This window comes from Chelonia mydas, chromosome 3, assembly GCF_015237465.2.
Source record: "Chelonia mydas isolate rCheMyd1 chromosome 3, rCheMyd1.pri.v2, whole genome shotgun sequence".
Lineage (NCBI taxonomy): Eukaryota > Metazoa > Chordata > Testudines > Cheloniidae > Chelonia > Chelonia mydas.
Genome location: NC_057851.1, coordinates 189,759,808 through 189,771,170, shown reverse-complemented (window position 1 = coordinate 189,771,170; position 11,363 = coordinate 189,759,808). Strand labels below are relative to the sequence as shown.

At 45.4% G+C, this 11,363-nt stretch overlaps 1 protein-coding gene across 3 annotated transcripts in view; it reads left to right on the top strand.

The window, feature by feature from the left end:
- The first annotated feature begins 349 nt into the window (after window positions 1-349).
- The window catches only part of COMMD1 (copper metabolism domain containing 1), a 117,377-nt gene continuing 106,363 nt past the window's right edge, over window positions 350-11,363 (top strand). The window contains exon 1 of one of the 3 annotated variants that reach the window (XM_037896100.2): window positions 350-781. In XM_037896100.2, coding sequence (XP_037752028.1) covers window positions 596-781 — 186 coding nt within the window. In that variant the 5' untranslated portion in view covers window positions 350-595. The remainder of the gene's footprint in view (window positions 782-11,363) is intronic. The other 2 variants (XM_037896101.2, XM_037896102.2) reach the window with 2 other exon arrangements.

Below are 11,363 nucleotides of genomic sequence, written 5' to 3'. Positions count from 1 at the left end.
ATAATTTATACTCAGGTAAAGGAGGAAATCCCTGGAAATATTCATATTTAGGAGGGGGCTCACCAGACTAGACATTTTAGTGACAGGGGTTCACAGGTTGTGAAAGTTGGGGAACCACTGCTCTAGACGGTAGCGTGGCCTAAAAGGATCAGCCCTTCTGTCAAATTATAGACCAACAAAAACATCCCCGGGAGAAGGGACCTTCCACTTGTCCCTGCAGAGCTAGAAGTGAAGGGGGCAAAGGTAAGAAGACTTTGTCCAGTGTTTGCTGAGCCTGGCGCTGGGAGAGCGGATGGGCGGGGAGGCTGGGGGCTGCTGTCCCGGGCGGGGGGGTCTGCGGGAGGAGCGGGCTGGGTGGCACGGGGGGCTCCGGGGCTGGCTCAGGCCTGTCCCCTTGAGGCGGGGGCGGAGCGCTCTGGCGGCCTCTCTGCGGGAGCAGGGAAGAGCCAGGCGGGCTGCAGGGGGAAGAGCCGCGTGCAGAGGCACCAGACGGGGGCGCTGTGGAGAGCGCGGCGGGCTCCGTCCCTCGCTGGGTTTGTCCCCGCCCGGCCCCCGTCACTTGCCGTGCCGGCGCTCGCTCGCTCCCCGGTCCGGCATGGCGGCGGAGCAGCCCCAGCCCGCGGGCTCCAAGCCGCTGAGCGGGCTGCTGAGCGGCATCGCGCAGGCCGCGTACTACGGCCACGCGGGCGTCACCGAGGAGCTACTGCGGGGCCAGCTCTACCCCGAGGCGGCGCCGCACGAGTTCCGGGCCCTGCTGGCCAAGATGAGCGGCGTCCTCAAGGTAGCGGCGCCCGCGGCCGGACAGACGGACAAGCTGGGCGGGGGCGAGGAGGGGACGCACGGAGGGACAAGCTGGGCTGGGGGGCGCGAGGGACAGACGGACAAGCTGGGCTGGGGGGAAAGGGGGGCGCGCGGGACAGACGGATAAGCTGGGCTGGGGGGGAGGAGGGGGCGCGAGGGACAGACGGACAAGTTGGGCTGGGGGGAAAGGGGGGCGCGCGGGACAGACGGATAAGCTGGGCTGGGGGGGAGGAGGGGGCGCGAGGGACAGACGGAGAAGCTGGGCTGGGGGGAAGGGGGGCGCGAGGGACAGACGGACAAGCTGGGCTGGGGAGAAGGGGGGGCGCGAGGGACAGACGGACAAGCTGGGTTGGGGGGAAGGGGGGGCGCGAGGGACAGACGGACAAGCTGGGCTGGGGGAAGGGGGGGGGCGCGAGGGACAGACGGACAAGCTGGGCTGGGGGAAGGGGGGGGCGCGAGGGACAGACGGACAAGCTGGGCTGGGGGAAGGGGGGGGCGCGAGGGACAGACGGACAAGCTGGGCTGGGGGGCCAGTGGAGAGGGGTCGGGACGGACCGACGGACAGTTGATGTCGCCATTTACAGGCATGAGACGAGGGGCTCACGGGTTAAACAAACCCAGCCGCGCAATGAACGAGGCCCGTGAGCATCTGTGGGACCAAGCAGAGTTTGGTGCTGGGGTTGCCCCACGGCCGTTGGGATGGTCCCTGAAACCTCGGCCCAGTGACAGCCCTCAGAGAGGGGCAGGAGGGCTGGGTGGGTGCCTGCCCGCCCGTTCGCTTAAAAGAAAAAATCCCCTGCTCCTGTAAGTCTGTTCTTCCCCCATGTTGCAGTAGCAACCGCTCATGGGAGTTGCAGCCGAGATTTGGGACAAGTTGGTGGGTAAAATCGTGGGACATGGCTGGCATGGCGTGCGGCGATTAGGGTGTCGAAGATGGAAGCAGGCTACGTTTTCTTTTAAATGTTACTACTGGTTGAGGCTGGTTTGACTAGACATAATTAGAGCCCTACCAAATGCCTGGTCCATTTAGGTCAATTTCATGGTAATAGGATTTTTTAAATAGTCAATTTCATGGTTTCAGATGTTTACATGTGAAATTTCATAGTGTTGTAACTGTGGGGGGTTGTGACACAACAGGGGGTTGTGGTGGGCAGTGGGGTTGCCACCCTTACTTCTGTGCGGCTGCTGGCAGGGGCGCTGTCGTCAGAGTTGGGCGACCACGAAGCAGCAGCTGCTGTCCAGATGCCCAGCTCTGAAGCCAGTGTCGCCACCCACAGCAGCGCAGAAGTGAGGGTCGCAGGGTATTGTAGAGGTCATCACTTTGCGGGGTGCAAGGCCAGTCTTATGGGTGGGTCACCACCTAGGGTCTCATGGTCAGGGAGGTGCCATGATCCAACTCCCCCCGAGCCAGCCCAAGGCTCCTTTAACCTGTGAGTGCTGGGCCTGGAGCTGGGAGGGGCAGGGTTGAGGGCGCCCCAGACCCTGCACTGTGCTCCAGCTGTTAGTCCCGGCTTAGCTGGGGAAGGACAGGACTTTCTCTTCCCCTGCACAGGCCACTCCAGGGGGCAGGTCAGACCCCTCTCCGGGAAACTCCCCTCACTGCAGGAAGCTCCATGGCTTTGCTGCCTGCAGAGCCTAGCTTTGAAGGCAACACAGAAGTAAGGGTGTACCACCCTGCAGGGGAAGAGGAAGTCCTTCTGGGACTAGCAGCTGGAGCCCGGTACATGGTGGGAGGCCCCTTCAATAGCCAGATTTCAGGGGGAGATCAGATTTCACGGTCCATGATGCGTTTTTTAACAGCTGTGAATTTGGCAGGGTCATAGACATAACACACAGTAGTAGCAAAAGCTTCCCCTGTGGTGTCCCACTAATGTTTCTCAGCCCTGATGTGGAGGGACCATTTCAAGGGGTTAAAGGGTAGTTCAGTTTCTAAACTGATTTGTTCTTTGATGTCTCAGTTGAGAATGCCAGCAGAATAACCAATTGGTGTCAGCTGTGGTGGTGGTTTTGTAATGTGAACAGCTGTCCGTTGGACTGTGCACTGAGGCCACCAAACCATTTTACATAAACATGAAAACTAGTATCACCTGGAGTGAATGTTAGGTGTTACCAGTCTACGGCCATGTTCCTGCAGTCATCTCCATGTAGGTAGAAGGGTCTATCAGCACAGATGCAATCGTGGAGTTAGGTGTTTCACTTGGCTGTGAAGGTGTGATTTAGAAGTTAAAGGCTCTATTGCGTTTCCAATTTCTGAAAAATCTGGTTCTCCCCAGGACAATATTTCTTACACTGAATTTAACTATCCATTATATGAGTGACCATATTGCCTAAATCTGTGTATCTAGCCAGTCACTCAGTCAAACAAATAACGGTGAACATACATTTTGCAAAGCAGAAGAGTTGTCAGAATACTCTCTGCTCTGTGGTATTACTGCAACATTTAATAGGAGCAGGTTGGAGTTGGCTGCAGCTGAGAGTGTCTTTACGCACGTCAAAGGAACAGGAAAAGTTGGCAGAGGGCATTTTTACCCTGGTACCCTATTGACACAATGTCTCTGTGCTGCAGGTAGGGAAAATGGAACTGATCAACCTCTATAAAAATATCAAATTACTACCTGAAGTCGCTGTACATCTCACTATACAGAAATGAGTTACATCCGTCAGCGTAGTTCAGCAGATAGGAAACTGGAATGTGACTTAGGAGATTGGAGTTCTATTTCCAGCTCATCTGAATTGAAGTTACTTGCCCAAAAATCAAACAGCACCTGTTTGTCCTTCTGTTTCCCCTCTCACCCTATATCTATCTCATTTATTTAGAGCATAAGCTCTTTTCAGGGCAGAGACTGGCTTCTAATATGTGTTTGTACAGTGCCTAGTGCAATGGGGCACTGCTCTCATTTGGGGACTTTAGGCACTACTGTGATGCAGATAGTAATAACGCATATAAAATAACAGACTATTTTTAAAATTATTAATATATGAAATGCATCGGACTAAGTGCAGTTTCTGTAAACATTTTCTTTTGTATCATTTAAAATAAATGAAGAGTAACTAGTAGGTACTCCTTGATTTGTTTGAATAACTATTGTAATAAGCATGCCTGCTGTGAATAACTCATTCCCAGTATAAACTGAGTAGGAAATAAAATATTTTATTTACCCGACAAACAGATTTTCATCATGTATCCCTAGTAGAGGAGGAAAGCTTTCATCTGGCATTGGAAGTAGAAATGTTTCTTAGGAATGTATTTTTTAATCTCTAGGTCCTGCTAGGTCTAGATCCTACTAGGAAGTTATAGTTATTAGCAGAGTGCAGTGGACAGTGATGCTTTGCTTAAGACTGTAATTAAGAGGTATACAATAGGCAGCCCATTGGTTCTATCTTCATTTGGCTAAATCAGATAGCTAAATCATTGCTGCCACCTAGTGGGGAAAGTGTTAGATTTCTCAAATTATATTTTTTATCGATTTTTATTATTACTACTAATGGCTTTGGGGGATACTGTATCCAAATGTATTTAAATACATTAGTTGGCTTGCATACAACAGTGTTGTGCAGTGAATGTTTCTATTGTACTTTTTCCCCTAAAACACATTTTTTATTTTTATTTTTTTATAAATACAAAATAAGTGTGTTGTACCCTATATTTGTACCATCACAATGTGTCACTTTTTTATTAGATACTACTTGTATTATTCAAATTGACTAAACTATTCTTCAGCATTGCTTGTTGTTCAAATTACTGTCTTTCTGATCAGTAGCTGTGGCTCTTGTGGAGTATTTGGGACTGCTATATGGGACTTCTGAAAGATCAAAAACTAGCGGGGAAGAATAAATATAAACGTCTTTCTTATAATTTTTTTTGTTTCTGATTGAAATCACAAGGTTGAAAGTAGGCATTGTACAAAAAGATGCTATAAAAGGCATAATCTTTTTGTTCCATATTTTGCTATCAGTTACTTCTGAAAAGAAATATTGTCAGTTTACTAGTGAAAACAATAACTTGGTTTCTGAATATGGGTACGCTCAACTGAGTATCTTAAATATGAGCTGTTGCTTCAAATCCATCCCACCCATATCTTAATGAGTGAAATCACCAGCTGCGAAGTCTGCCTGTTCTTCCAGGGCTATATTGGCCCTGCAATGCAAATCATAGCGAATTTTGTATTTGTCAGTAAACTAAGGAGTTGTGTTCGCATTTAAATAACACTTTCAACTGAGAGTCATAGTCTGGGTACGGAACTAAGAACCAAAAGGTTTTGAGTTCTTATTCCAGCTACTGATTTCCTCGGTGGCCTGTGGCAAGTCACTTGACCTTTCTAACTTAGTTTCCCTTTATATAAAATGGGGATATTACTTCCCTCACATGACCTTTGAGGATTAAGGACCAGTCCCTTTAGGTCTTTTCTCACATGTACAAACCTTATTAATTTCCCACTACTCATGATGCCTGATAGTGTTTGCAGCACTAGGCTATAATTTTGTAAAGCTCTTTGCAGATAAAAACACTATTTATGCTACATAATTTTACTAAGGAAATATTCTATTTTTTCTGTTTTTGTGGCAGAGAGTAATTTTTGGGATGACCTGGTTAGATGTTCCCCTCTCTTCCTTTCTGCGCCAACTGTAAATATGGCTTATTGTTGTCACATTAATTCTTCCCATTCTGCATTTTTGTTTCTGACATCACTTTCTGCTGCAATCAGGAGTTTTAATTGCCTAAATTTTGACTGATGGTTCTTGTTCAATTCTCAATTTGTTTTCCTTTGATTCTGTCTCTCTGGTTCTGGGTGTGTCCAGTGTACTGGGTATGAGGGCAGGTCTACACTACCGGGCTACATCGGTCTAGCTGCACCACGTCTGCTGAAGACGTGCATAGCCTGTTGTGGACAGTACTTAAGTCGATGTAACTTATGTCACTCAAGGGGGTGTCTTTTTCACACTCCTGAGTGACGTAAGTTACATCGACTTAAGAGGTAGCATAGTCCAGCCTTCAGGGTAGTGAAGACCCGCTAAGTCAACCACAGATCGCTCTCCTGTCGACTCCGGTACTCCACCAGAACGAGAAGCGTAAGGTAAGTCTTCCATTGACCCAGCATGGTGTAGTCACCGCAATAAGTCAATGTAAGCTACATTGACTCCAGTTACGTTATTCACCTAGCTGGAATTGCTTAACTTCGGTCAACTTAACACCGTAGTGTAGACCTGCTCTGAGATTCTTTTCTTGTGTCTGGTCCTTTAAATCTTGTTTTCAATCTTTCATTGGGCCCCTTTTTCATGTCTCCTCTTTTTTTTTCTTTTCTCTCTCTCTTTCCTTTTTGTGACTTTTTATACTTCTACTTTTTAATCTGAGTTCCATGGGGGGAGGAGGAGAAAAAGCTGGAAGTCAGTGCAAAAAAAGATGAAATGTAGTATTTTAAATGTATATAGCATCATAATTCCCCAAAGATCCCTAAGTTTGTAAAGTGCTTCATCTACTCCATGTATGTGTATGTAGCTCTGTAGATAATGTTCACCACCACTGAAATGTGGCAGCTATTCAACAGCGCAAAATACTGTATTGCAGTTCAGGGCTGGAAGGGTAGAAAAATGTCATATCCAATTGAAACAGCAAGGGGGATTTAGGTTGGCAGAATGTAATTGCTAGAGTTGGAATTTGGCCAGGGTACTGGGGTTAACAACGCTTTTCTTGTGGCAAGTCCCATGTTTTCTTTAATGACTACATTAGTTCAGATCCTCATTGGTTTTTAAGGCAACCCCACCGCGCAGCGCCTATAAAATCATGTTGGGGCATTGGCTCAGTATTGACTCACAGGGTAGGTAGGGTGTCATTAGCTGAATCTTGAACACGGCTTCCAGCAGCACCAAGAAGTATTTGGAAGACGTCAATTACTGATTCAGATTGACTCTTAATTTGTGATATGTGACACTATTATGTTCAAAATGATACGAGTGGGTTCTACTTAGCTTCCAGAAAATTTAGATTTTTTTTTTTAAACCATTGCTCTTCACCTATAATTGTCACACTGTTGAGGTATGTGGGTTGGGAAGATAACAACACATAGTGGGGAGAGGGGTTATTTTCCAACTGGAATATTGGTCCAGATTGGAAACATCTTCCCCCTCCTTTATTTTTACTTCCCCTTCTGCCTCTCTTCCACGCCCCTTGTTGTCCCTGTCTTTTCTCCCCATCATGTTTATGCTGTGCTGCTGCTCTGTATTTGCTTATAGCAGGGTGAAAGTAGGTTAGAGTCTGATAGTTAATTTGAGATTGTGATTCTCTCGGCTGCATGTGCATTTGGGGTGGAGTAAAATGTGGAGTGACATGCGAAAAAGAGGTGATAAGTGTGGACTTTAGGGTCCCAAGCTCCTCCCCTAAAACAGGGATCTCTGTGATATGTCTGGCCAGCTCTGCATGCTCCATTGCCAGATGCTCTCCCTCTCCTTCATTACAGGTTAAATGGTTTGGGAATATCAAGATTTTGCCCTTGCTTGGTATCAGTTTACTTCAATGGTAATATATTGTCAGGTGCAAAACTACACTGGCCAGAAGCCCTAGGTTGCTGAGTATCACTGAACAAGAAAATATTTCAAGGCATGGCAGACCATTGAGAAACCATGTATAGTCTGTCGTGGGAACTAATTCACTAGGGATGAGACTAATTCAGGAGCCTGTGAAAGCTGCTCCTTAACTTTCTGGAGAGGTTACTTGGTCAGTGTGGGTCTGTCTATGCTGCAGTTAAAAACCCCGGCTGGCCCATGCCAGTGGCTTGGGCTGGGGGGTTTTTTAATTGCAGTTTAGACGCTCGGGCTGGAGCCCGGGCTCTAGGACCCTGCGAGGGTTGCAGAGCTTGGGCTATGGCCCAAGCCTCATGGGCCAGCTACAGGTTTTTATTTGCAGTGTAGACATACCTTATAAGGCACTCCTAAGCCCTGTTACTGGGATGAAAAAGCTGGTACTGGAAAGAATAGCACTATCTTAGCTTTCCTTAACATTTCTTTTAAAAAGAGCAACATAATAGTTATATCTATGCTTCCTCCTTTTGAGCTGTCTTAGCAGGTTCATAGGTCTTAATCTGAAGATGATGGCCATGGCAACCGTCTGAGGGAAATGGTGTGAACAGCTGGGGTTAAAGCTAATGAGGGTTTCCTTTCCCTTATTGGATATTGGGTGCTTCAAGAGCAGAGTGGATGACTGGCTCCACCTGAAGATCCGTCATATCACCTCCTTAGCAGTTGTCAAATCTGTTCCCAGATGTAGGTCTGCCATATCTTGATTTTCCATTAACTCCAGAAAATCTTCCCCACAATTGTGATGTTTACAGCAATGCCTGGCATTTCTCCCTGATGCTTTGCTTTTTTTCCCTTCTATTGGTGCGTTACAGGGGATGGAAAGGAACATAGGAATTACCATACTTGATCAGAGTACTTGTTCATCTAAGAGCACTGGCCTTTCTCTGGCAGTGAAAAGTATCTGAGGCTTCAGAACAAAGCAAAGTCCATGCTTCCTTATTGCATAATGCACTTAGTCAACTGGTCAATGCTGTGCACTTTGTGCGTAATTTCTCTCCGATACTCATATGCAGTTCAGCCACCTGATGCTGTCAAGCATGAGATTTGGTTACCCACATCACTCTCAGGGCAGGTCTACACTTACAACACGGCAGCGGCACAGCGGTACTGGTGCAGCTGCACCACTATAGTGCTTCAGTGAATATGCTACTATGCCGACGGGAGAGCTTCTCCTGTTGGGTGTAGTTAATCCACCTCCACAAGAGGTGGGTAGCTGTGTTGATGGGAGAAGCTCTCCTGTTGACACAGCACTGTTTACACTGGGGGTTAAGTTGGTATAACTGCATTGCTCAGGGGTGTGGATTTTTCATACCCCATAGCTACATAGCTATACCAGTGTAAATTTAGAGTGTAAACCTGGCCTAAGTTTGTACTCATTCCTTAAAAAAAATAAAAAATGAAACAATCAAAAAAAATCTAGGCATACTATTTGGATGTGTTTGCAATCAACATAAATGAGAAGAAAGGCATTCTTGTACCCCTCTGCTCCCCACATGTGGAAACTGTGGTATACTTTAAAAATATTGGTTTTATTGGAAGCAATTAAATATGAAACCCAAAACTCTATATCAGATGTATTGCAGATATAAGCATTTAAATGTTTTCTTTCACCAAAGTTCTGCGTAAAGTATTGTCCCTCTGTGTATAAAGAATCCTGTGCGGGGGCCTGAACAATCCACTTCTTATTATAGTTTCTTTTCCTGCCCACATACCATTTGTGGGAGGTAAGGGTGAAAGAAAGGGGAGGCATTAGTCCATGTCCAGATATTTTAGTAATAACATGTCCTGAATATGATATTGCATAATTTTGCTGTGCCATTAGGGATAATGATAGCAAGGTGGAAGCACTTTGTTCCCTTTTGTTCAACAAATCTTACAAAGAATTGAACCATAATCCTTGATAAAACAACTTTGTAACAGCCACAAACCAAACTTTGGAGTCCTTTCTAGTTCAGTTTCTTAGAATTCTTTTATGTATTGTTTTTGTGTGTGGCTGATAGCTGTGTTTCAGGTTCTGCGTCTCCAAACACATGTTGTTATTGAAGTTTACCCAAAGTTTTGCAGGAGAAAGAATTTTTATGGTCATATCCTCATTGAATAACACAATTGAGATTTTTCTATTAAATTACCTTGATCTGGAGAAAACAGCTGGAAAAGTCCTTCTACTGCTCTTGCAAACAGATTCTGAGTATGATGTCTGGTAGAGGAGCAGTATTGTTGCTCTTTATTCTGGCTTACCTTTTGATTCCCTCTCCATAGTATGCCATAACACCAGTTTGCATACTGTTTAATAAGGTCCTTCCTTTGGCTGTAGGTCTTCTTGAGCTGTGACTTTTACTTTCATCCAGCTGATATATTCAAATGATATCTTGTAAAGCTGGGCTGTGCCAGCCGATAAGAGTTTTCATTCCTCTGATTCATGATTATTAATGACAGGTTTCAGAGTAACAGCCATGTTAGTCTGTATTCGCAAAAAGAAAAGGAGTACTTGTGGCACCTTAGAGACTCACCAATTTATTTGAGCATAAGCTTTCGTGAGCTACAGCTCACTTCATCGGATGCATACTGTGGAAAATACATAAGATGTTTGTTTTTATACACGCAAATCATGAAAAAATGGGTGTTTATCACTACAAAAAGTTTTCTCTCCCCCCACCCCACTTTTCTGCTGGTAATAGCTTGTCTAAAGTGATCACTCTCCTTGATTGTAAGGAGAGTGATCACTTTAGATAAGCTATTACCAGCAGGAGAGTGGGGTGGGGGGAGAGAGAAAACCTTTTGTAGTGATAAACACCCATTTTTTCATGATTTGCATGTATAAAAACAAACATCTTCTGTATTTTCCACAGTATGCATCCGATGAAGTGAGCTGTAGCTCACGAAAGCTTATGCTCAAATAAATTGGTTAGTCTCTAAGGTGCCACAAGTACTCCTTTTCTTTTTATGATTATTAATGTTTCTTCTGAGACACAGAATCAGCCACTGTTTTGTTTCTGGAACACTCTTCTCCACTTGTTTGTGTTTTTTCCATAGAGGGCAATTAGTTAAGGGGTAAATGATCTGACCTGTGTTTCCAGAACCTCAAAATTCTCCTCTAGGGTATTAGATTCTTGTGAGATTATACAAATATTTTTTCAGCCAATTTGGTTTTGTCAGAAAGTAGTGCTTAGTGGCAAGGAGGCCAGTGTTATTGGACTGCATGCACTGAAGACATCTGTTTTTGGATTTCTCTCCATTTCATAAGAACATAAGAATGGCTATATTGAGTCAGACCAAAGGTCCATCCAGCCCAGTATCCTGTCTACAACAGTGGTCAATGCCAGGAGCCCCAGAGGCAGTGAACTTACTAGGTAATGATCTAGTGATCTCTCTCCTGCCCTCCATCTCCACCCTCTGACAACCAGAGGCTAGGGACACCATTCCTTACCAATCCTGGCTAATAGCCATTAATGGACTTAACCTCCATGAATTTATCTAGTTCTCTTTTAAACCCTGTAATAGTCCTAGCCTTCACAACCTCCTCAGGCAAGGAGTTTCATAGGTTGACTGTGCGCTGAGTGAAGAGGAACTTCCTTTTATTTGTTTTGAATACTCATTAATTTCATTTGGTGGCCCCTAATTCTTATATTATGGGAACAAGTAAATAACTTTTCCTTATTCACTTTCTCCACACCACTCATTATTTTATATACCTCTATCATATCCCCCCTTAGTCTCCTCTTTTCCAAGCTGAAAAGTCCTAGCCTCTTTAATCTCTCCTCATATGGGACCCGTTCCAAACCCCTAATCATTTTAGTTGCCCTGCTCTGAACCTTTTTTAATGCCAGTATATATTTTTTGAGATGAGGGGACCACATCTGTATGCAGTATTCAAGGTGTGGGCGTACCATGGATTTATATAAGGGCAATAAAATATTCTCCGTCTTATTCTCTATCCCTTTTAAAATTATTCTTAACATCCCGTTTGCTTTTTTCACTGCCGCTGCACA